The 27,444-nt window shown below is 40.9% G+C and overlaps 1 protein-coding gene across 1 annotated transcript in view; it reads left to right on the forward strand.

Annotated features, from left to right (window-relative positions):
• The window catches only part of LOC124788970 (ATP-dependent translocase ABCB1-like), a 329,202-nt gene extending 302,565 nt beyond the window's left edge, over nt 1-26,637 (forward strand). The window contains exons 18-23 of the mRNA XM_047256259.1: nt 2,007-2,248; nt 12,999-13,158; nt 21,077-21,271; nt 25,495-25,701; nt 25,807-25,953; nt 26,443-26,637. Coding sequence (XP_047112215.1) covers nt 2,007-2,248; nt 12,999-13,158; nt 21,077-21,271; nt 25,495-25,701; nt 25,807-25,953; nt 26,443-26,637 — 1,146 coding nt within the window. The remainder of the gene's footprint in view (nt 1-2,006; nt 2,249-12,998; nt 13,159-21,076; nt 21,272-25,494; nt 25,702-25,806; nt 25,954-26,442) is intronic.
• The last annotated feature ends 807 nt before the right edge of the window (nt 26,638-27,444 follow it).

The raw sequence follows: 27,444 nt of genomic DNA on the forward strand, positions 1-27,444 counted from the left end.
AGAAAATGGCTTTGAGCACTATGCGACGTAACTTCTGAGGTCATCAGTCGCCTAGAACTGAGAACTAATTAAACCTAACTAACCTAAGGACATCACACACATCCATGCCCGAGGCAGGATTCGAACCTACGACCGTAACGGTCGCTCGGCTCCAGATTGTAGCGCCTAGAACCGCACGGACACCCCGGCCAGCGTACATACATAAAACTATGTTTCAATAATGATTTAGGACTGGTTTATAGTTCCCCAAGAATCTAGCCGTAGTATCGACGATATACATAATAGAATATAAAAAAGAACTCAACACAGATAGAGAAGCATACACCTTGATATACATCCACAGATAGCATACCAAATTTCATATACACTTGTTACTGTCTCGTGTGACATGAAATAAATGTTATATATTTGATTATCTTCATGCAGCAACAAAAGGGGCATATTAAAATTCACAAGGTTTGCAGTTAGGGTTCTGTTGTGTTTAGAAGAAACAACAGGAAAACAACAGGTCGCTTAAAACTCTTTCTTCTGACAATCGCAGAAACGCGTATACTTGACGTTTATCCGATGTAAGTAGGATGGAGTTGAAGCATGGCTTGTACCCATTCATACCAAAGTAGTTATCCAACGTTTTCAAACAAATATAATGTATCTTGTTTCAAAGAGCGGTAAATGTAAAGTATACCAAGAATGAAGTATTTTCAAAATTTATTTAAATACTTATTTTTGGAGCTTATGGTATTAAATATAAATTTCTTGGTGGTTTTAAAAGTTTGATAGCTGGTGCTAACTTGAAAATTTATGTTCAAATAAATGAACATTTTTTAATTTAAATTTGTTGAAACTCTAACTCTCTAGTGACTTAATGACTTCCATTTTAGCTATGTACTGTCACTTGCCGGAAGTACTGTTCCGACGGAAATATTTTTCATTGTTTGTTAGTGTGTTTTGAATGGTAATGAGCCCATCATAAACCTAGACGAATATGTGGAAACTGGCTAAAATCGACTCTCATACTGGACAGCACAACCGACAGGAAGATCATTGACTGGTTTCATTCAATATCCAAAACTTCAACGTACTGTATCAGTTGTCGTCATTTGGTAGCGCCAACATTGTAGATACATTCGAAAGAAATCAATGAATATCAGTCCAGCCGACATGTAAAACGGCTGTCGGCTGATTCAACAGTTTTCATTCGTTTGCTCTCACAGACTGGTTTCACTAAGAACAATGAGTGAGCAGTCTGACCAGTACATGAAGCTACAACAGAATGAGTCGATCGTTTCCCAACAACTGACTGAATTATTTTCATTCAGTTGTTGCCATCGTTATTGAACACAATACAATGCGCGGTGTGGAGCTGCATGATACTGAATGTTACGCAGCAGCAGATTTTGATTTCACATGTGTGCAAAAGACAGACACACTTCTGAACGGAGTACCTTGGTTTAGGTTATTGTTGTAATTTCACAGTAAAGTCATTTATTATTTCAGAAGTCGAATTCTTTCACTCTATGCTCTCCTTGGATTTAATCCCACACACTTTAACAGATACATTTTCGTTATCATATATTAACAAAAGGTGTCTTCTTCTTCTCTTGCTTCTTAACTTTCTGCATTTATCTAGAGCTTTTTCTGTCTGCTGCTCAGCTAGAAAACGTTCTGTGTCCAGAGTTAATACACATTGAAGAGATGAAGAGAAAGATTAAAAATTCTATGAAACATCATATTGCAAAAGAGAAAGTTATGTATTTTAAATGTCTTTCTTCCGTTTTATTTGCGTCCACCATATCCCTCTCCCACTCTTCCTCCCCCTCACTCTACCTGGTTCGCTAATCTCGGACATACACCAAACTGGAACACGAGACGACCAACCAACAGCGGATTGGTTGCTGCCTTTTATGTTAACACGTTATCTGGTAGGTGTTGTTTTCTCTTTCTTAGGATTCTGCTTGTAGCACTCCAGAACACGTCTCGCGACCAAACATTGTCTCGATCTGCAGGTGGCGGTGGAGGCGGTGGGCAACATCCGCACGGTGGCGGGCCTGTGTCGCGAGCGGCAGTTCCACGCCAAGTACATGCTGGAGCTGGAGCCTGCCATCCGCCTCGCCAAGCGCAACACCTACGTGCGCGCGGCAGTCTTCAGCCTGGCGCGCAGCCTCGGCACCTTCACCTACGCCGTCTGCATCTACTACGGAGGCTTCCTCATCGTCTCCGATAGCGTACCCTACGAAGACGTCTTCAAGTGAGTAGCAATGAGTGAAGATACCACACTGAATATTCCCCTCGTTGGCTATTTGTATTACACTGTGTGAGGCTTCAAACTTTTTTTAAAATCTCTCTTGACAAATTGAAGATACTAGTAATGTATTTTCACCTGGGCGATTTGGTACGTTATTCTTGGCGGCCACGTTGATGCTGTCAGGGAAGAGTAGACTATGTACAAGATGAAGAGTTCATCAAAAGCACAACACAACGCACATATTCATCACATTCAGCTATATGAGACAGCTCAAGGTGCGACATAATGTTGCGGAGGAGGCCTGCGACCATGACATAGACTTGAGGAGACTTACACCATTGCTGAATGGGTCGCTAGAATAAATGATCATCTATTGTCAATAAATAGTCATTTACTGACGCGTTTAGGGCGCAGCCCTTCGTCAAAACATCAGAAAAAGGAAAAGTCTTCGTACAAAATATGGAGTCAAATGTGTCAGCCGTTCTCAGTATTCAGTTGAGTACTGATGTTAACGGCTAACTCCATACTCTATGTGAAGACATTTCTTTTTAATGATGTTCTTATGACGGGCTGTCCCCGCAACGCGTCAATACATTAGAATTTTTGCACAGTAAGTGACCAGTGATTCCAGCAACTTATTCAGCAGTGGCGTAAACCTCCACAAGGGGACAATTGAAGACAGATGAAGCGCAAGACGACCAACTGCCACAAGAGTAAGTAAATGAGGAACCTAAACAAGTACAAGTGAATCGTAACAAAAAGACGTGTTTTCAGAGCCTTGTTAATCACTGGGAAAAACTAAATTTTGTTGTTTCAAATGGAACTGTGCGCCTGGTCCTAGATATAACGTGTTGGTTAGTGAGATCACTATTATTATTGCTATTATTGTTATTATTATTATACTACCTGAGTACCTGGCGTTTCGCAGGTATGTGTTTGTTTCCCTCTTCTATTCGTTCATCTCCTCCTTACCCATTCCCCTTTCTCATCCATCCCTCGATAACCCACCCTCTCTGGCCGTCTTCTCTACCCCCTCTCTCTCTGTCCACCTCCCCCTTCTCCTATCCATCTCCTCCTGCTACTATCTCTGTCCATCAACCCTTACCTTATCTTTGTTCATCTCCTCCCCCCATCCTCTGCCATTCCCCCTCTGTCCATTTTCTCCTTTCCTCTCTAATCTCCATCTCCACTGCCCCCTTTCTTTGTCCATCTCCTCCTGCCCCCTTTCTTTGTCCATCTCCTCCTGCCCTTCTCTCTCTTCATCTCCTCCTCCTCCTCCTCTTCCTCCTCTATATGACCATTTCGTCTTCTTCCCTTTCTTTGTCCATTTCTCCTGCTCTGTTTATCTCCTCCTCCACCTCCCTTTGTCTGTCTCATCCTCCCTCTGTCTCTGTCCACCTCCCCCTCTTTCCTTGTCCATTTACTCCTTTCCCCTCTCTCTATTTCCATCTTCCCCCCCTCTCTGTTCACCACCGTCTCCTTGTTTCTGTGCCAATCTCCTCCTTCCCCTTGCTATCTGTCCATTCTTCCCCTTCCCGTCCTCTGTCAATTTACTCCTTTTCCTTTATCTTTTCATCTCGTCCTCCCTATCTCTGTGCCTATCTCGTCCTCTCCTGTCTCTGTCCATCTGTTACACTTCCCTTTCTCTATCCATCTCCCCTCATTCCATTCGCCTCCCCTGCTCACTCTATCTCCTCCTCCCCCTATCTGTGCCCATTTGTTCTTCCCCTCGCTGTCTGCCCATCTCTCCTTCTGTCTGGAAAATCTGAAAGGGAAATGCAAAGGCACAATCTAAATATAGCAGGGGTCAGTAAAGTGAAATGGAAAGAACACAAGGAATTCTGGTCAGATGAATATAGGGTAACATCAGTAGCAGCAGAAAGCGGTACAACGGGAGTAAGTTTCTGTATGAATATGAAGGTGGGGCAGAGAGTGTGTTACTGCGAACAGTTCAGTGACAGGGCTGTCCTTACCACAATCGACAGCAAACCAACACCGACAACGATAGTTCATATATACATGCCGACGTCGTAAGCTGAAGATGAAGAGACACAGAAACTGCATTGGGATATTGAAAGGGTAACGCAATACGTAAAGGGATATGAATCTTCATGGGGGACTGAGCGCATTTGTAGCGGTTACAGGAGAATATAGGTTTGGGACGAGAAATGAGAGATAGGAGAATTCTGTAATAAATTTCAGCTACTAAGAGTGAATACTTGGAAAAGGCCTGGTGATACGGAAAGACTTCAGTTAGATTACGTAATCGTCAGACAGAGATTCCGATATCACATACTTGATCATTAGGAGTACCCAAGAGAAGATGTAGACTCGGATCGCAAAGTAGTAGTGAAGAGTAGGCTGAAGTTTAAGAGATTAGTCAGGGAGAATCAATACGTAAAGAAGTGCGACACGGGAGTACTAAGGAATGACGAGATACTATGCAGTACAGTTGAAGAAGACTGGACATCTCTAAAAAGGGCAATCACGGAAGTTGGAAAGAAAAACATTGGTACAAAGAGGGTAACTGCAAATAAACCATGGGTAACAGAAGAAATACTTCAGTTGATGGATGAACGAAAAAATACAAAAATGTTCAGAGAAATTCGGGTATACGTAAGTATAGGTCGGTGAGGAATGAAATAAGTAGGAAGTGCAAGGAAGCTAAGACGAAATGGCTGCATGTAAAATGCGAAGAAATCGAAAAAGAGTTGATTGTCAGAAGCACTGACTCAGCGTGAAACTGGGTTGTAGAAATAAGAGTGCAACGGGAATTCCACCGTTAAATGCAGAGAAGAGAGCGGATAGGTGTAAAGAGTAAATTGAAGGTCTCTGAGAGAAGGAAGATTTCTCTGATGTGATAGAAGAAGAAACAGGAGTCGATTTAGAAGAGATAGGGGATCCAGCATGAGAATCAGAATTTAAAAGACTTTCGGAGGACTTAAGATCAAATAACACAGAAGTGACTGATAACATTCCATCAGAATTTGTATAATCGTTGGGGGAAGTGGCAACAAAACGACCGTTCACGTTGGTATGTATAATGTTTGAGTCTACCGACATGCCATCTGATTTTCGGGAAAATATCATCCACACAATTCTGAAAACTGCAAGAGCTGACAAGGGCGAGAATTATCGCACAATCAGCTTAAGAAAGAACGGCAGGGTGACGAACGAAAATATTGCTCAAATTCAGGATTTTGTTGCTCCATACTGGAATGTAATAGACAAATGGTGTTTGGTGCAATGTATAAGGCATACATTTAAGTTTCTATTGGTAATTTTTTATTGAAAAATATTAATATCTTTATAGTGTAATTGGAACTTTCCCGAGACAAATCTGAAAGGAGACAGATCGACGGTTGTCACTGTTACACCGTTTGTGGTTATCTGCAACATGAAATTAATATATCATCCTGATCCCTACAGATGTAATTTTAGTTCACCGTAGGGATTTGAAAAAAAATTGGGTAAATTATAGGTATTAGAAAGAAAATGGTAATTTTTAGGACACCTCTTTATTTGGCTGAAAAAATACTAAATATAAACATAAAAAGATCATCTACGATTAACTGAAGGGAATTCAGTTTGCTTTAAGGGAGACCAAAAATCATTAAAATCGAATGAAAATTATAGTGTAGGCGACGACAACCATGGCGAAAAACATGTTTTTGAGAGATACGCGTTTAAGGTTTGACAAGTATTTATCATAGAAACAAAGGCACAAAACATGGAACTTACAGGATATCATCGATGCTACTTTGACCCGATAAGCCCTCATTTTTGTCCTGAAAGCCCTTTTCGTCGCTGAACGCATCGCCACTAGTGTCTCTATCTTCACAGAATTGGCGAGAATTCATCACCGATTTTGATTTGAAGGGGATTTGCCACGTGCATTAACGCAGTACGGCCTGCATCGAATAGACATACTGCCAAATTTGAAGCAATATTGACAATGTTATTTTTGGTGCGTATCTCCAAATGAGACTATTGAGACTTTCGTTCACATTTTGAGTAAACTCGGCCAAACAACTCTCCAGCAATTCAGGTTTGCTCAAATCGGTATAAATAGGAGCGATGGCATCAATTCCGACTAGTGATAATGGCGTTCCGTGTTTACAACTTTTCAATTCACCGTTTGCTTTAGCTTCAAACGGTCATAGCCTTGTTAATTTTTGGAGTTCACGCATAATGTTTAGAGGAATAATTCTTTAATGTATATACATTCGAATTCCGTAACAAAAGAATTTCGAGTTTTTTCAACCGTCACCCGGTCGTTCCCCTAAACAACTCATGGATCCAAGTTGCTGACAAGAATTACGAGGGCTATCCACAAACTTCATTACGTTTTCGTTTGTGTCCATTAGGGGCGGGGCTAGCGCGGCAATCTTGGTGTCATGGCATTCCGCCGCTCAGTCGGCATCCTGCCGTGCTAGTGAGAGGTTCGTGCTGTACTCCGTTGAGTTACTGTGACAGTTTTAAATGTCAGCGTTAATTGAAAATGCCGCGAAGTGTGAAGTGCATGCTGTAATAAGGTTTCTGACTGCAAAAAACTGTACACCGATAGAAATCTATCGGCAGCTTTGTGAAGTGTATGGGGACAACATAATCACTGAAGGTGGAGTGCGTCAATGGGTCATAAAATTTAAAAATGGTCGAACTGACGTTCACGACGAAGAACGAAGTGGAAGACCCAGCATAGTGACTGCCGAACTTGTCGAAAAAGTCGATGCCGCGGTCTGTGAAAACCGTAATTTCACAATAACGGAACTCTCTATAAGTTTTCCACAAATTTTACGAAGTTTGTTGCACGAAATCATTACCGAAAAGCGTGGTTACCACAATTTAAATGGCAACTATGTAGAAAAGTAGTATTTAAGTGTGGCTTTCATCTGTATATAATAAAAAAAATTCCAGTACTTTATTTATTTTTAATTCCAAAACGTAATTTACTTTGTGGATAGCCTTCGTATATACAGAAGAATAGAAAAGAAAACTGCGGATGTATTAGATGAAGATTAGTTTGGGTTTAGGAGAGTTAAAGGCATCAGAGAGGCAATTCTGACAACTGAAGAAAAATCAAGACATGTTCATAGGATTTGCCCACCTGGAGAAAGTGTTCGACGATGTAAAACGGTGCAAGATGTTCGAAATTCCGAGAAAAGTATGGGTAAACTATAGGGAGAGATGTGTAATACACAATATGTACAAGAGACAAGGGGTAGTAAAAGAGTTGACGAACAAGAATGCAGTGCTCCGATTAAAAAGGTTGTAAGACAGGGGTGTAATCTTTGACCCTTATTATTCAATCTGTACATCGAAGAAACAATTATGGAAATAAAAGAAAAATTCAGTAGTGGAATTAAAATTAAAAGCGATTCGCTGATGACATTGCTATCCTGAGTGAAAGTGAAGAAGAATTACTTGATCTCCCGAAAGGAATAAACAGCCTAATGAGTACAGAACATGGGCTGAGAATAAATCGAAGAAATACGAAAGCAATGAGAAGTACCAGAAATGAGAACCGCGAGAAACTTAACATCGGGATTGATGGTCGCGAAGCAGATGAAGTGTAGGAATTCTGCTACCTATCTAGCAAAAAGCCCACTACGGACGCAGCAAGCAGGACAACAAAAGTAGACTAGCACTGGCAAACAGGACATTCCTGGCCAAGATACGTCTACTACTATCAAATGTAGGTCTTAATTGGAGGAAGAATTTTTGAGAATTTACGTTTGGAGCATAACATTGTACAATAGTGAAACATGGACTGTGGGGAAACCGGAAGAGAAGGAAATTGAAGCATTTGAAATGTGATGCTACCGGCGAATGTTGAGCATTAGGTGGACTGATATGGTAAGGTATAAGGAGGTTCAGCGTCGAATCGGAGGGGAAGGGAATACATGGAAAGTGCTGACAAGGCGAAGAGACACGATGACAGGACATCTGTTAAGATATCGGGGAATGACTTCCATGGTACGAAAGGCAGCTGTATGGTGCAAAAACTGTAGAGGATGACAGAGGTTGCGATATGTCTAGCAAATAATTGAGGACGTAGGTTGCAAGTGCTAGGCTGAGATGAAAGGGTTGGCCCAGGAGAGGAATTAGTGGCGGGCCGCATGAAACCAGAAAGAAGACTGATGACTCAAAAAAGAAAAAAGAAAATGAATTGGAAAGGTAGGTAGTTCTTACACCATAGCGATGATTTCTAGGCTATAAGTGATACGTATACCAATTTTGGCTGTTGATCGGTCCAGTAGTTTAAGAGGAGATTTAGAACATACACACACACTTACATGTATATGTAGAGTCATTTTTATAGTATTTATGAATCTTTATCTTTAGTGATGCGTTTGTGTTTTGCATGTTGTATATTCTGTCTAGTTAACGTACCAGGTAAATAATGTAAATTAATAACGATCTGAAATTTATCAAAGCAAAAATTGTATTCAAGAAATAAGGAGAAGATTCTTTGGTAATTATCAAAATTTTCCCATTTTAAGTGTATTTTTACTCTGAAATTCCCTTCAGTAATATCATTTAATTAGTGTTATCAAGAATTGCTGCAGTGAAACTGAAAATCTCCATTCGAAAAAACGACTTTGTAGTCTTTATGTGCTTGGTTAGTAGTGTTATGGAAACACGTTTGTCATTACTTTATGAGCCTCTTCTGTTTACTGGTGCAGGTGTATGTAGATTAATGAGGCGTATGGCGTGAGAAAATATACTTTATGTGAAAACGTAAGGTATACGTTGGGAGATAATTTACCAAGGATAATGGAATTAAATTAGGAAATGAAATACTAAAAGGAGTAAATGATTTTTTTTTATTTTGACAGGGAAACAAGAAGAGAACACATAAAATGCAGACATCCAAGCAAGGAAAGTATTCCTAAAAAAGTGGAGATTATTAATGTCGAATAGTATCTTAAACATTAAGAAACATTTTCTGAAGCTATTCACCGGAAGTGTAGCCTCGTACAGAAATACACCGTCGACAGTAAACAGTTCAGACAAGACTAGAAAGTTAGCTTTTGAAATGGGATGCTATAGGAGAAGGTGGTGCATCGAATTGGCGAGATAACAAATTCATGTCCCAAATTGACTAAAAGCTGGAATCGATTGTTAGGACACATTAGGGGGAACCAAGGAATGGTAGTGGAAGGAAGGCTAATGGATATAAACTGCAGAGGGAGATCGAGGCTGGAGTAGCGGAAGCAGGTTCAGGTGGATGTAGGTTGCACCACTTTTGCAACGGCGAAGAAGCTTGCGCAGGATAGACAGCGTAGAGATCTGTTACAGATCAGTCTTTTGACTGAAGACCACAGCGGCACCCTGCAATTCTTGTTGAGTGCCTACAGTTCTGAAGTTCGTATAAACATCACCTTTCATTACAATATGCTTTTGTATTTGGTGACTATAGATGCTAGAGCAAAACAGAGAATCACCCATCACCTCAACCGTAGCGACGATCAGCTAACGTACGCCTGAATGGATTACAGAAGAACGTTCGTTTGGAAAGGCTGCTCTATTCTTAAGGGGAGTTGGAATGCCGGAAAATGGAAAAAATTCACATTTTCAGTTTTTAACCTTATAACTTAATTTGAAATTTTCTGCTTAAAATGGTGCAAAATTTGTTAAGAAATTCCAATTGGAAGTATTTTTATTTAATTTTTCAAAATTACATGTGCGCCCAGCAAAGTTACCCATCTTGTGATTTGTACACATTTAAATCTTCGCATTTCCGAAAACATTACATATAGAAGGCTGTGGATTTCACTCTTCAGTTGTAGAATCTTTGATCCTTCCATAGGTACCATTGTTTTTACGACTAGCTGTGTTTATTGTTCAGTTTTTGATCTGTGAGTGTTTGTTTTGAGCCTCGAGTTTAGTTTGTCGCTCATTTGGAGTTTGTTATCTGTCTTGTTTTGACTTTCAGTGGTGAGTGCGTAGTTTCTACGATGCCTAGGAGTGCATCATTATTTAAAAAGCGAAAGTTTCGTGGTAATAGATTTACAAATAACGTTTGTTCAAGTGATTCTGCTTCAGCACCTGTTGATGCTGGTGAAAGTTCTGACGTTTGTACAGCTGAGATGTGTGAAGGAGACACGCCCACCAGTGCATCAAAAAAGAAGTTATCAAACTGTGCAAGTGAAATTACAGATGAAGCTTCTAATGAACAATATGTTTTAGTCGACTTTCCTGTTTTTACTGAGTTTATGAAGAAATGTTTGTGTTGTAATCTTTGTGGAGGTTCTTTTGATATGAACATAACAAAATCTATAGGACTTTCCTGCAAAATTGCTATAGTTTGTGCCAGTTGTGAAAATGAGACCTGTTTTTGGAGCTCTAAAACATGCAGTAGCAATTTGTTTGAGAGTAATATCAGGCTAATGTATGCAATGAGAGCAATTGGTAAAGGACATACTGCTGCTCAAACATTTTGTGCCATAATGAATCTTCCACCTCCACCTGCTAAAATTGACAATTACACTGAAGTGATAGGAGATGCTGTTCAGTCTGTAGCAGATTTATCAATGAAAGCTGCTGCCAGTGAAGCAAAATATATAAATGAAGGAAACCCAGATATCCCTGTTGCTTTTGATGGAACCTGGCAGAAAAGGGGTCACACATCCAAAAATGCTGTTGCTACTGTTACTAGTGTGGACAGCGGTAAAGTTTTGGACTATGAAGTGCTCACTAAACATTGTTACCATTGTGCATCTGGTAAGATAGAAGCAGCTCACATATGTAGCAAGAATTATGAAGGTACGAGTGGAGGCATGGAGGCTGCCGCTGCTGTGAAAATGTTTAGCAGATCAGAAAAAGAACGGGGAGTATTTTACACAAAATTCCTTGGAGATGGGGACTCCAAGGCATACAAAAGTGTTACAGAATCCATGCCATATGTCAATAAGACAATAACTAAACTAGAATGTGTCGGTCATGTTCAGAAACGAATGGGCACTCGTCTAAGGAAACTGAAACAGAATCTGAAGGACAAAATTTTGTCAGATGGTAAAACCATTAGAGGTCGCCTGTCAGATAAAATTATAAATGAATTACAACAATACTATGGTATGGCAATAAGAAATAATGCAAATAATTTGCAGGAAATGAGACAAGCTGTATGGGCCACATATTTACATCGATCATCAACTGATGATAATCCTCAACATTTTGCTTGTCCAGATGGTCCTCAGTCATGGTGCAATTATAGAAAATCTCAAGCTACTGGGGATCCTTATCACCATAAAAATTATATTCCATTGGCTGTTATGGAAGTAATTAAACCAATATATAGAGACTTGGGGCATCCTGATCTTCTGCGAAAATGTCTTCATGGTTGTACCCAGAATCAAAACGAGTCGTTCAACAACCTCATTTGGACTCGTGTACCTAAGAATGTATTTGTTGGGATAAAAACATTGAAATGGGGAGTCAGTGATGCTGTTATTTCATTCAATGATGGTCATATGGGTAGGCTAAAGGTCATGGCAAGGCTCGGCATTGCTCCTGGTATCAACACCATCAGAGGTCTTCAGCTTCTGGACAGCGTGCGAGTAAGGAAGGCTCAGTATGCAGCTGAATTTAATACAAAAAAAGCAAGGGCAGCAAGGAGAAGAAAGCTTCTAGGTGAAGAAGAAGAACTAGAAGATGACCCTGATTACTCTGCTGGACACTTTTGATAATAGAATAAAAGGTATTTGTGAATTTTCATAATAAATTACTTTAATCGCATTTTCTGGCATTTGACATTTTTAGTGTTACATGTACCTTTATCTCATAAACCACTCAACCAACAACATTCAAATTTTCAGAAATGCTGCAAAACAGTTCAAAGAGGCCACTGAACTAGAATCATGACAAGAACTGGCTTATTCTCTGAACTAGGGAAGTTTATGTTATACTTTTTCCAATAAAAAATGGCTTAATGGTAAAAAATTCATAAATACTATACCAACAAAAAGAAAACATTGGTTCTAGTTCAGTGGGCTCACAATATATGCTGAAAACCTCTGCCAGAATTTCAAAGTTCTGAAGATAATAGTTCCAAAGAAAAAGGTACACAAAGTTAGCAAATTTAACATTGGCGAGATAGGGCATTCCAACTCCCCTTAAGTTCCGTCTCGAATGACTTCGTCGTTAAACAGTCTTCATTCCTTCTTTTTTTCATGATATGCGAAACCGGGTGAAAGCTGAAAATAAAATTTTCGTAAGAAGTTTGCAGTTTAAATTTGAGTAAAGTTGTATTTGAAACTTATACATAATGAGCAGTTCTTAATGATGAGTACGTAATGCGGTGGGTAAGTAGCATCCAAGCAACGTAAAAGGGATAAAAATTTGCCTAGCAGAAATAAAAAACACAACTCTCTCTCTCTCTCTAGAATGAAACAGAAATCACTGCAACTGTCGTGTATAGAGACAAAATGTATTATAAGTTAATAACTTCGACAATATCAAATTCTCCACAGTGAAACTTTCGAAAATTTTCAAATGTGTGTGAAATCTTATGGGACTTAACTGCTAAGGTCATTAGCCCCTAAGCTTACACACTACTTAACCTAAATTATCCTAAGGACAAACACACACACATCCATGCCCGAGGGAGGACTCAACCTTCCCCGGGATCAGTTGCACAGTCTATGACTATAGTGCGAAACTTTGGATAACATTTTAAATGACTGTCTTTCGTTTAAATTCACTTTTGCTGAGTAAATGTTAATCATCTCCTTTTTCTTCTTTCTTTCAGAGTGACCGAAGCTTTGATGTTCGGGACTTGGATGGTCGCTAATGCCCTGTCATTCGCTCCAAACTTCAGAAAGGGCCTGAATGCAGCATCGAAAATAGTTCACCTGCTTAACCGCCAGCCCAAAGTAACTGATACAGATACTGCGTCGGATAAAGAATGGGTATGTAAATAAAACACGGAATACATATTGGAGTTTAGCAGTTTTCTGAGACATATGCTGAATGTTGGCACGTGGTTGCCTATGGTCAGACCTGTTGTCTGGAAACTATCGGCTGAAATTCAAGGATCATAGTCCCTTGGAGGATGAGCTCTGGTATTTATGAAGAGGAATTCACCTATTTAATGTAATTATTATGAACCCCATTATGTTTTTTTTGTATTTCAGGAATATCTTTTATGTATGATAGTAGTTATAGGCGTTCCCAACTAAGCGATAGTTTGTGAATGTCACTTAATTTGCTTGCATTCATGCAGCCAGTGACTGACCAAAACAGAATACTAAAGATTAAGTATCCTCATAGAGTGATAAATGTAGAGATCTCACATGGGTTTTTCTTTTTTTCTTGGGGCCTTTGTCCCGCATCAAAGCGGATTCGGCCATGTTACTATTGATTTGGCTATGTTAGTTGCAAACGGTGGCCAGATGCTCTTCCTGCCGCCACCCCCAATCCCCCTCGATGAAATGAGTGTACCCCAGCTGTCTGTGTCTAGCGTAAGCCATGGAATAGTGCGAACGTTTCTTCGGTTGTCTGCGAGTCGTGTAACTAAGGCAGAACGTGGGAACCAGCCTGGAATTCACCTAGCGGGATGCGGAAAACCACCTAAAAACCACATCCAGCCGGGCCGGCAACCAGCCCTCGTCGTTAATCCGCCAGGCGGATTCGATCCATGGCTGGCGCGTCTACCTGAGCCCAGGAAGCAGCGCATTAGCGCTTTCGGCTACCCTGGCTGGTCAGAACTCACATGGGTATCAATGGTACTTTTATTTCCTTCGCCCCCCTCATTCGACGTACAATTGTAGAGGGTACGACAGTAATACAGAAGGACACGAACTGATTTAGAAACAAACTATATATCTAACAGTCTGCAAACACTATCGTATTTCATCCCAAGAACTTCATCGGTGTAATTAATTAAGTCTTACCTTCGAAGAACGTCTTCTACTCTGCTACAGAAAAGACAGAATTACGTTCCGACATTTTCTATCCTGTTACGTGTAAGTAGAGCACAGTTTATGATCATTTACAGTGATGGTAACACAGAGACCGGTAGAACGAGAGGCGGGTTATGAGGTCAATGACAGTGGAGTTCACGAAGTGAACGAATAATCAAAACACGTTCTGGGAGTAGAAAAGTCGTCTTAAGCCTATACAACAGTACTGTGAATAACCCGGATCATAAATGTATATCAGGCAAGGTCAAACTCTGCTGTTCATAACTGATTCCTTCAGATTCTGGGTAGAGAGTGAAAAGCAATCGCTGGCCTGCGATAGTCCGCGGTGTTCACTCATCAGAGGTGCTTGTCACTGCTGCTGCTCCTTGCACGTGTGCAAGTTGCAGCTGGCCTCTGGAGGTCGAATGTCTCTGACGTCTTCCCCCCATCGATTCTGGCTTACTAGATAATTTAATGAACCATAAGATAGAGTTTGGAACTGGTTTGAGAGTAATCGGTCCGATACATGAAAATGTTGTTTGATCCAGCCATTTGTGATCACCCAGGGAATTGAGGAGCCCTGTCCACAAAACATATCTGATTTAATTGCCCCAGAAACAGAAAAGGTAGACTGTGTGGGAAGGATACTTACACGTTTACAGAAACTTGTGCGTTCATTGTTAAGTCGAGCGCAAACAAGGAAGAACAGTGACAGCCCTTCGTACCACCCGCACCAAATATCCTGTCGATTCGACACATTAAAGTAAATACTTTGCGTCGGCCAAAGCGCAGGACGCAGCATCCTTTTCTAAATGTCAACGATGTACCCTCATCACTCCACAACACGTTCTTCAATTGCTACTCGCCATTCGCGTCGCTTGTACCACTCGTTGACATCGCGCTTATGGTCCTGTTGTCAATGAGTACTGGGTACCACCACGAACATAATTGGGTGGGACCGTCTTTTGACGATTTGTTTCGTCCCCGACTGCTGTATCAGAACTACAAAAGAGTCCTCTAAAGTAACATGGTCAATGTGTGCAGTATAGAGACAGACAATGGTTCAAACGGTTCAAATGTCTCTAAGCACGATGGGACTTAACATCTGAGGTCATCAGTCCCCTAGACTTGGAACTACTTAAACCTAACTAACCTAAGGACGTCACACACATCCATGCCCGAAGTAAGATTCGAACCTGCAGCGCGGTTCCGGACTGAAGTGCCTAGAACCGCTCGGCCACAACGGCTGGCGATAGACGGTGACTATGGATTATGTTATACCCTGAAGTGACAAAAGTCACTGGACAGCAACATGCGCATATACGGATGGCGATATTATCGCGTACACAATATTTAAAAGGGGAGTGAACTGGCGAAGCTGTCATTTATGCTCAAGTGATTTACGTGGAATGGTTTCCGACGTGATTGCGGCCGCACGAGGAGAATAAACAGACTTTGAAAGAGGAATGGTAGTTGGATTTAGACGCATGGGATATTCTGTTTCAGTACTCAGAGACACACAGTGTCAAGAGCGTGGCCAGAATACCAAATTTCAGGCATTATCTCTGACCACAGACAACGCAGTAGCCGATGGCCTCCACTTAACGACCGAAAGCAGCCGCGTTTGCGTAGAGTTGTCAGTGCTAACAGACAAGCAACACTGTGTGATATAACCGCAGGAATCAATGTGGGACGTACGACGAATCTGTCCATTAGCATAGTCCGGCGGCATTTGGCGTTAATAGGCTATGGCAGCAGACGAACGACGCAAATACCTTTGCTAACAGCACGACATCGCCAAGAAGAAACAATTTTGTAGGAACAAAGTAGGAGACGCGAACGCGGGTTGTAACTTTGTCTGCAGCAACTGATGGAATGCAGATTTGCTGATGCCTATTTAAACAAGTGTTACCATGGTGTCCGACATCAATTAAGGTGGGAGAGTTCTGTTTCATTATTAATCGGCTGTTATACTTAAGGATCATGCTGCTAGCATCGGTGATGCGTAATAATAATAATAATAATAATAATAATAATAATAATAATAAAGTAAACTGCTTTCAAGCGTTTACCAAGAAAACAGAAGACCAAACATCTCCAACTCCAACCTTGATGAAATCCAAGTTGACTATGGGTCCATTGCACGAGAAGTGCAACAAGATACCTAGAACGTAAAGGCTCTGAGAAACGCGAACCTACACTTGAATCACTATCTTTCGAAGATCAAATCCCAACAGATACCAAGGAGATTACTCCCAGAAAAAATAAGTGTTACAGAGACAAGCTAAGGAGCAACTAGGAATTTTCCTACAAGTTAGAATCTTTAAATCCGGAGAAGTGGGAACAACTAGAAGAGGCAATAGTCAGAGCAACTAAGGAGGCTGTCCCACTCACAACATCAAGACAGCACGCTTAGTGGGATAATAAAAGCGGCGCAGCACTACAGGTAAGACAGGTTGCTTGGCAGAAAAGGAATTTCCAGAAAAATGAAGTGAACGCCGTCAACTTCCTAATCACGAAAATATCTGTATAAAAAGCCATCTGCAAGGTGAAACGTCCGCTTAAAAAGAATCAGTTCATACAGACTGAGCAACAATTCCAGAAAAATAACACACGTTACTTCCATGAAATCTTTAAGCAGAATCAGAACAAATGCAACCCTCAGAACTTACGGTTCAAAGGCTCCACAAAGTGAAACTAGCCCACAGTTACCAAGGTAACTGCAGATTCTAGCGAGTTTGAATTGCGTGTCTCCAGAAACTCTACTGATTTACGAAAACAATCCAAACATCCACCCAGGTTCGTCTCTAACCGCGAAGGAAGAAATCAGGATGCTCATCAAAGGACAACCAGGCACCCGATGAAGATCTGATAATTGTTGAACTGTGGATGTAAGCAGGGGATAAGGCAGTCGATAAGTTTAATTCAGTTAGTCAAAATATTTGGTAAACCGAAAAACTCCCAAGTGCGTGGACCTCTGTCATAGTTCATCCACTACGTAAGTCAGGGGACAGAACAGATGGTAACAACTACCATGTCATCTCTCCCGTGCTAACAGCTTACAGATTCCTCTCAAAAACTCCACTAAACAGGACGGAGCATCAAATCTATCCATAACTAGGAAGAATATGAAGAGTGTTTCGGGAACGGACTATCATATGATGAGCCGGTTATGAATCTGAAATTCATCCTTTCATACTTGAAACTCCGGAACAGGAAATTCTTGCTGATCTTCGTCGATTATGGTAACAACTACCATGTCATCTCTCCCGTGCTAACAGCTTACAGATTCCTCTCAAAAACTCTACTAAACAGGACGCAGCATCAAATCTATCCATAACTAGGGAGAATATCAAGAGTGTTTCGGGAACGGACTATCATATGATGAGCCGGTAATGAATCTGAAATTCATCCTTTCATACTTGAAACTCCGGAACAGGAAATTCCTGCTGATCTTCGTCGATTTCAGGAAAGCGTACGACTCAGTTTATCAAACCACACTGTTTCAAATTCTTTAAGAGTTTAGATTAGGTATCAAGACAAAAGTGATCGTCGAGAAAACCCTTACCTCGCCCCAAATCCAAAGCGAAGTTCAGTGAAGAGAAGTATGATGCCTTTCAAATGGGGACAGCAGTGAGACAAGGAGATGTACTACATAGCCTCTGCTCTTCAGTTGTACTTTAGAAATCGTTATCTGAAAATGGCGGTAAGGAATGAGCAATGCAGGGGTAGAAAATGGGATAAGGCCAGGCAGGTGATCTAATGATCTTTTCAGACTCCATAGATACGGCATCGAAATAACTTAGTCAATTATAGATACAGACAGCGAAGGCAGGACTTCAAATCTCATTTAGATGACGCACTTTATGACCAATATAAAGGCAGCGCCTCGAAAACTGGACGTCGGACGGAGAAAAATTAAGCAGAAAGAAAAGTTTAAATACCTTGGTGAATGGATATAGCCTACCTATCATAGAAAACAGCCTTCGAATCGCGCAATATCAAAGTGAAAATGGTCTAACAACTATGGAAAGGTATCTGCAATAAGAGATCTATATCCTTAAACACCAAAATTAGACACTATTGTACTATAATTCGACCGAAAGTCTAATATGACTTGGAGACTCTTGCAATGAAGAAGAAAGGGCTAATGGAAATCCTTAAGGCCACATAAGGAACTCAATGGGTGTCCCGACAGAGCGTTTAACGCACGCCCACCCACACGGATCGGTATCTGCACGCCACCAACTACCATCACCCAGCACAGAAACTGACTGTCCTGAGGACCTTGGTGAATCAAGCTGAAACCGTCTCAGCGCCGAAAACCCACCGTGAGAACTCAACCACTTACGTCAAGTTTTCAGGGAAAAAAGTTAAAAAGTGAAACAACAGGCAAATATCACAATAATTTCACCTAAGCCACAAAAGCAGAAGGCATCCGATGAAGACTCGGAAAAGATTGCCTTTCTACGGTTTTGTGGCTTAACAACAGGGAAGATTAACGGGCTCCTGAACAGACACAATATTGACAGTGCCCAGGTCCCCGCTGAAGATCAGGCAACTAACGTTACCTGTGAAATACAATGTAGGCCTCAGAACACCTTGAATACACAAAATACTCTGGGTGTGGATACTTTAAGGTCAGTCAGGCTCTCCGCACAACTGAACACCGCCGCTTAGAACATGGAAGGTGTTCCCTCCTACATTACCCCGAAAAGTCAGCTGTAGTGGACCACGCACAGGAAAAAGGACACCGAACTGCATTCGACGAGACTTCTATCGTTAAGGCAACCAATAGCTTTGTAAGCAACGAAGGAATAAAGATTGCTTCGGAGAATCGGACAACACCCTCAATAAAGACGTTGGATTGAAGCTGAATACGGCCTGGGGTCCTATGATTGGGGTGTTGAAGCGGTCGCGGCGGTCATGCCACCGAAACATTACCGTATGTGGCGTGGGACGGAGCACCATTGACGTAACTGGCGATGGCGCGGTCACAGAACCACACACTAGCAACCACACGACAGTCAAACACTTGAAAATGGCAGAGGAGAACTCTGCCGACAGCTCGTGAGCAGTTAATCACTTGACCTGCCTCGCAACCCGAGAATAATTTATTAATTGTAAAAGCACTTTTAGATAAGAAAGGCACACCCTAAAATTCTGAACAGAGTTCTCTGATATAGTGTAAGCATTAGTCACCAATGGAGCTGACGTATCTGATCCCGCTGACACACAAGAGTTTACAAATAGGAGTAGTGTCCCCTTTTTGAGACATATCGTGATGGGAGTTGGCTGAGTTTAGGCAATGTCGCTAGAGACACTCCTGCCACGGTAGCGCACTAAGCTGAATCTGGTTTATCTGATACTGCGTAGTAAAACCACACGTGTACAGTCGCACAGGAAGTAACTTCGACTGGTGCAAAAATAGTTTATTTTGAATGGTGACGTACATACTTAGACGTGCTTAGCTCAGAAGAACAAAGCTTGTGTCTATTGCGCCTTGTCTCTCAACTGCACTAGTAAGTATCGCTATTCTCACTACCTTTATGTGCATGTTCTCAGCACTGTGACCGGTAATCGCGGATGAATATCAACAATCGTAATCCATTAAATTTCGGGCATGCAGCCGCGCAAATAAAGTTTCCTCCAATGATATTTCGGCCGCGTATCGTCCGGCCATCCTCAGAGTGAGTCACAAGACACGACAAAATGCCTAGCGCCGCCTTATATGCTCCATCGCGGCGGTACTGCGCATGCGGGTCACAGATGCTGGTCGGCGGCAGAGACATACGCTTACACATGCGCCGCCTGAGGCGAAGGCGTACAGAAATTCGATTCGCTTATCGACAGAAGAGTTGTTGTGCGTTCTCAAGCGATCCTATCTGTTACACAGTGCCCCTCTTTCTTTCGCTAACCACCCCTTCCAGCGCGTCAACTTCTATCAAATATGTCGTCGTTTTCTCTCAGGAGTTTGGATTCATGCTTCTGTTCCGACAAGTTGCCAGGTATCCAGATTTATGCGGGACTGTCGTGAGTTTCCTGTTTAAAATCGTTGCCGGGGTACATAGAAATGTAGATTGCAGCGAAACGGATATATCACAGAAAGTTGTTCACTGCATCAATATTTAAATTAGGAGGCAGTCTTGTAAATAAGTCTTATATACGTAACTGAAAATAAAAATCAACTTTCAACCCAAACAGATATAATTTGGCAAATCTGTTGTTTGAAGTTCAAGTACTATGAGAAGTGGACAAGGTTTCTTCTGTGCCAAGCAAACTGTGAGACCGCGAATTGAGTTATCTGGTTCTCGAGGGGAATTTCTCAATAGCCACACTACAAGGTCAGTTATCGATGATCTGCTTAATCATGCGCATACAATTTGGACCTTGTATAGACCAGGAAAGTATGGGTCTTAAACTCTTACTAAGGAGTTTGGAAAGTTAGTACCAATGTTGATAAGGTAATACGCAGCACTTTTTTTCAATTCCAACCTTGTTTTAGACTATCGTATCTCTGTAGCAGTAGCCCTTCAAGGATTGAGAATTAAAAACCATTAACTGTAGGACATATATTTGAATTTTAGACCAGTGTGTTAATTCTGGCTTTAGAGATCTCAGTTTCGTAAAAATCCTGATTTTATTCAGTTTAGAAATTTCAGGTTCGTAGTTAGGGCTTCGTTGCTGGACGGAGGAACTGCAGCATTAATTACGGTACGAGACTGATGGACGACTTTCCCATTTTCATCTGCCATTCTTGTCCCTTCCATGATGTGGTGATGTGTCCTGCTCTTAAGGATATTTACCATGCAAGTCTCAGGCCAATTCTAATCCTCTTCAGGAGTTTTTCTTTATTCAACAAAGAAAACCACTCTAAGTTTGTTCGTCAGAGCCTGAATAATTACTTGTCCTTCGCATTCCACAGAAGGCGGCCGGGAATGTGAGCTACTCGGACGTGGAGTTCTGGTACCCGACGCGGCCTGGCGTGATGGTGCTCAAGGGCCTCAACCTAGAGGTGAGAATCGGCCAGACGGTGGCACTGGTGGGACCCTCTGGCTGCGGCAAGTCCACCTGCATTCAGCTGCTCGAGAGGTTCTACGACGCAGCCTCCGGTTCTGTGGTGAGTGCGACCAGCTACCACTGCTCTTACAAACTGGACGGAGACTCTCTCTTCGCTACCACAGCATCTAATTGTTTACAGTGTGACATCTGTCTCTGCCTTTCTGTTTAGCACATGTGGGGAGGGAACGTAGTGGCGGAACGTTCCTAAACACGAGACTTTACTCCCATGTGCTGGCTAAAATCGTGAATTGTACACTGGATGGATCTACGAGAGCATGGTGGATAGTAGTGCCACCGAATTTCTTATGTGAAATCTCTTAAAGTTGTTTAAAATAAAGCGAACATTATTAACTTTTATTTCTCAACATAGTCATCCTGCCCTGACGTACACATTGCTCCCAGGGAGTGACCAGTTTGTTGATACTGTCAGTGTGAGATGTTTGACTTCGTTGATGGAAACACAGTCTCACCTCTGCTTGCACTGCCTCATCAGTTAAGTCCTCAAAGATGTTTAAGTTTTGGAAACAGGTGAAATTCGGACAGGTCCGAGTCGGGACTGTGTGGAGAATAATCGATGACAGTGAATCCAAGGCATCGGATTATTGCTGATACAGCACTCGTGTATGGTCCGGCACTATCATGCTGAAGGAGAAGGTGCACCATGTGTGGACGAACTCTTAGAGTTCGAAACCGATTACAGTACGCAGTTTCTCACGCAGCGACATAGTTGTTACGTTACATACCGCCATGTTACAAGCTACGATTCGGACCCCTCTAGCGGCGGAGGAGTGCATATTTGTACACATGAAGAATGAAGATGTATAAAGCTGATAACGTTTGTTCGATTTAAAAAGCTTTAACAGTTTTCACATAAATATTCAGAGGTATTTCGTTTCAGCACGTCCTCATCAAAGGAGTATCAAAATGATTCATACGATTCTTCTATATGAATGAAAATAAAAAATTGTGATCAATTTTAACGTACGCAGCGAATCTATAAATTTACCTTGGCGCCAATTGTAAGTAGACGGTTCATGTGGTTGCCGGTCTGTGTCACCCTCGTGTGAATATACATATCTCGGTTTCTCGCTAGTTCGGTAATTATCCAAAGGTCGTCGAGCTGACAGAGTGATATCACAATTTTTTTAAGTTTTGCATTGTCTGTTTCAATAGGTACAATTCATTTACAGTTGTGTGGCATTTATAAACACCGGACGCTGCATAACAACTCGGAGAAAGGCAACGTTAAGCGATCACCACCAGAAACTTCTCTGGAGCATTAAATTGGATTCACCACCGCTTCTACGTCTTATTTTCTGACTACGGAAAAAACTTAGCTCACTTTCTGGAATACGGTGCTTGTAAATGTATTTGGAATTTTATAGGTATGAAGAAAGTTTTCTGAAATTTGTGAATCTGTGTAGGTAAGAGTATCATGTAGAAAAATTAGCCTGCTTCTAACATGTTCATCTTCAAAGATTAATAGAGAAGGAAATGAAACAGAATCTCCTCAAAATATATGTACCATCTACGCAGACAATCTCAGTGCCTAACTGTTTCGTTTAAAAGAAGGTGATTTTCAAGTGCCCAGTATGTGAAATTCTTCTGGACATTTAGATCCGTGATTATGCATGTGAACTTACCCGAGAACTAGGAGACGAAATGTCCTGTGGCATTAAACTATAGTTAGTGTTTTCATTCTGTTGTAGAGATTGAATCATTATTAAACGTGTTCGGCACGCATTAAATTAAAATCAAAAACATAATTGATTGGTCAGTTTTATATCTTTGTTCGCTTCTCGCCAGTTAACTCGTTGACGACATGGGCAATTCCTACCCAAAAGTGTCATAGATCAAAACTGAAAGAAACGGGTGAACTCTAATGGTAAAGAAACATCGTGTACATAACTTCCCTCTCATTCTAGGAATACATCGTTATCGAGCATATGGAACTAAAAAGACGCCTTGTACTAAAATTGGTACCCTAATTGTGTTGGTAACGTAGAGTCCAAATATCTCAGACGCTGAAACTGAAGAAAGACTTCAGATGAGAGTTTACAAAATGCCGATGAGTACGGTAAGTTCCATCGCCTACTTTACGGCAGCTGTTATGCAAAAGATTGGTTCAGTAGTAATGCCACGTAAGCCCCATTTCCCAATTTAGTGTATTCAGAGCTGTTATCTACATAACATTGATAGCGAATCCATTTTATAAAAGTGGCATGATGATTTTTTCAACTTGAGTATGCAGTACTACAGTTAAAAGTGCAACTATTAGTGTAATATGACTGCAGTAGAATGTTATTCGCCCCCGGGGAGGGCCAGTGCAAACTGGGCGTGTCTATTGAAAGCATTTCCTCCCATGTGACGTACATCGGATTTTTAGGGGTGATAACTAAGAATATACGATGTTCCAACACTATACACTTACCAGAATAACCAGCTGTATCTAACTGTAAATACTCAGAAAATTTGGTATATATATATATGAGCGTTCAGTCTTTCCAAAGTTCTGGGTACAAAGATTTATCGATGTGAGTAAGCAGGACTTAGGTAGGTACAAAGTGAGCATCATACTCTAAATCAGCTGTAGGGAAAAGGAACGAAGCTAGAAAGAAAAACTAATATATGGGGGAAGTTGTCTTCAATAGACCAGTTAACTTTTGTCTCGAAATTAAGGAAATCCGATGTTTCAAATGTTGTGAAACTGAATGTCAGACTTCTTCAGGTAACCTACATTGGATGCTATAACGGTTATTTCTGAAGTCCTATTAACATAATCAGGAAAAAAATGCCGAATTATTTTTCGTAAATGTCCATTCATGGACATCCGTTTCCATTAGTAGAGCAGATGAATTTCATGAATGTATATCAGAAATTTCGTGATTAAACACCTATCAGTCGAGTATACAACGGTTGGGTGAATTTGATTATGGCCATACAGTATAATTGAGAAAATAGAGAGATGATTAAATGGAAATCCATTTTCATATGAATGAAGATGTTGCTTCTGAACATAAAAGGGACTAAATTAGACCAATATAAAACTGCGTACAATTCTAACCTGACATTATTATGAAATTAAGTGAAATATGGGCAACTTTATGAAATAATTTTCATGGCGTATCATTGTTGTCAAACTATGAGGCAGTGCAAACTCTTTTCCATAACGCAAGGATATAGCCTGTCTGCAATTAAAAAAAAAAAAAAAATCTTTTATCATTCCTACTAACTCCAACGCAATTTTCATGCAGCTACTTCCTACATGCTATGCTCTGAATCATGTCTTTCGCTAATGGGTTTTGATATAGCTCACGAAACCAGTCATTGGTGTTGGTGCTTTTCTTCTGTTTCGTTTAACTCTCTATAGTAACATTTTCTTTAGGATAGCGAGAGGGTTAGCGCTACGCCCTAACTGATCCTTGTTTAGAGATGAAGTTTTTTGTGTGACTTTTGTCGACCTGGCGTTCAGTGACGTGGCAGCTTCGGAGATAGAAGAAATGTCTGCTAAAGGAACAGCCAAACGACTGGGGGCAGGGTATTTTCCCATGCCCTTTGCGGTTTTTGGTAATCTTGCAGAGATTTCTAAGCATTTTGGTGAACCTAACGCCCCTTGCATCACTGTTGGAGGTGATGATGTTGTCTCTCTCACTACTGGTAGCTCTTCATTGGATGATCGGAATTAACTGCACAACAAATAAGAGTGCGGGTGATAGCAATATTATTACACTAATTAACCACTGTTTTTAACTCGCTAGGATAATTTCAACATGCTAGAATGAATTAATATAATTTGTTAAGCATTAACTGCAGATTTTGATTACAATATGCAATATTCGTACTTTAAATTATATTTATGTACATATCAAAGGAACAGGAACGGCCTCTTTCACGTATTTCTTGCTAGTAAAATAAATAAATACTAATATTGTTGGTATACATGACGTCCCTATGTAATTTAACGGTGTCTCCATGAATGGGAGCTAGCAGTAGTTCAATGGTCCTAAAACCCCATTAAATAGGAAGTTGCGGCAAATAAAACAAATCTAAAGATATACATGAAAACGTCTTGTGCTTTCCACTCATTACTCAAATAACAAATATTTGTACTAAATAAAAATATTCTGCACATAGTCATAGTGTGAACAGAAATGTAAAAGTAAAAGTTGTTTCCTTGGATGATTGATTTCCTTGGATAATTTCTTCCAAGTGTGTTTCAAGACACTAAAATCAGCAGAACACTTCCTTTCCATGTAACATCAAAATTCGTTTTGTTTCCAGGCCCTAGACAAACACGACGTTTCTCAAGTTAAAATGGCTGCACTGCGGTCTCAACTGGGTCTCGTTCAACAGGAGCCAGTTCTCTTTGACAGAACTATTTCGGAAAACATTGCTTATGGTGACAACAGTCGCGATGTTTCCATGGATGAAATAATCGAAGTAGCGAAGAAAGCTAATATCCACAAATTCATTACAGCTTTGCCACAGGTATTACCGACTCTGTATAATGGGAGAGAACTTGCCATAAATTATTGAAGATTTTTGCAACTCTGTCTGTTCTGTATTAATTTGAATTTTAATTTTTTTGCACAGGGATACGAAACACGCATGGGTGAGAAAGGCACACAGCTCAGTGGAGGTCAGAAACAACGGGTAGCAATTGCAAGGGCTTTGGTTCGAAATCCACGTGTGCTTTTACTGGATGAAGCAACTTCAGCTCTGGACACCGAGAGTGAAAAGGTATATGAAAATATTTTATTACTTCACTTCATAACTCACTTCGTAAATACATGGATTGCCCAAATGATGATCCCATTTAATAGCTTGGCTTGCAATAAGTGCATTCGTTTCTTTCATAATAGCTAATAACATCCTTTTGAGTAATTTAATTTTCAATTTCCCTAAATTTTTTTCCTCTCATGTCAAATGACATTTTCAGTTTTATTTTAGACAACTTTGTTGCCTGAAATATTGTGTACCTGCCTTCGTCTGCTGCATGTATTTTCTTTAATTTTTGCACGTTGTGACGCAGTCACGAAAAAGTTCCCAGTGATCCAGAAAAATATTTGCTATATTGTAGTTCCAGTATTGGACCAAAATGTTTATTTGTAATCAGATAATTTATTCCAGTCAGTAATGACCATCTTTAGATCTTAGTAATTAATTTTTACCTTCGGCTGAGAGTACGTAACAATCGTGAAAGTAACATTTATCTTTTAATTTTTTCAGATTGTGCAAGAGGCACTAGATAAGGCGAAAGAGGGTCGGACTTGCATAACAATTGCTCACAGGCTCTCTACAATTCAGGACGCTGACCTCATTTGTGTGATCAGTCACGGAAAGGTTGCTGAAATAGGAAAGCATGCAGAACTGTTAGCGAAACGTGGCATCTACTACAAACTTCATAATTTGCAGAGTACTTAGTTTTCTCGTTTTAAAATGTGTTACCTTACGTGAAGGAGGTGCAATCTCAGGAAACTACAATTGGCAAATAACTGTGATCATTTTCCCTGCTATTTGCTTTGTTTCACTGGAAACGAGTAAAGCACTTAATCACGTAATACACTGCCTGACAAAAACTGAAGTACCGAGAATTGGAGGTGGGAGAGGAAATGGAACTAAACACCACGGGATGAGAGAGTATGGGCTGTTATGTAATTACAGAAACCGAGACTGATTTACAAAGGCCTTTCCATTATGGTCCCACTCAACAGTATAACACTGGAGTCCCTTCCTCCCCCTCCCTCCCCCCTTCCGCTTCTGGCCATGGTGCAGGCGCTGATTCGCTTGGGAATGGTGTCACAAAGCCGTTTTATCCTCTCATGGGGAAAACTGGACCACAACCTTGTAATTAACCTTGATACAGCTGGATACTGGCACTGATACATGGCATGCGTCCGGTCAGTTCCCTCACAGAATTGAGGAACTAGCTGACTACAGCAGTATCTCAGCATTACACGCTCACTCAGAATTACATGTGACATGTGTGGACGAACATTGTCCGGTTGACTTATAGCACCACGATGTTGTCACATGAGAATTAACAGATGAGAACACATGATGTACGATTACGACTTCAGAGGTCCCTTGGTCACCACCAGCCATAACCTGAATCCATACTCGATGGATTCCCACACCGTGACTCCAGAAGTAACAAGGCCGTGCCTTTCCAAAACGTTGACACAATGGAAGCTCACCCCAGGTCGCCGAAATACTCGTCGGTAATGGTCA

This window comes from Schistocerca piceifrons, chromosome 3 (assembly GCF_021461385.2).
Source record: "Schistocerca piceifrons isolate TAMUIC-IGC-003096 chromosome 3, iqSchPice1.1, whole genome shotgun sequence".
Classification (NCBI taxonomy): Eukaryota; Metazoa; Arthropoda; class Insecta; order Orthoptera; family Acrididae; genus Schistocerca; species Schistocerca piceifrons.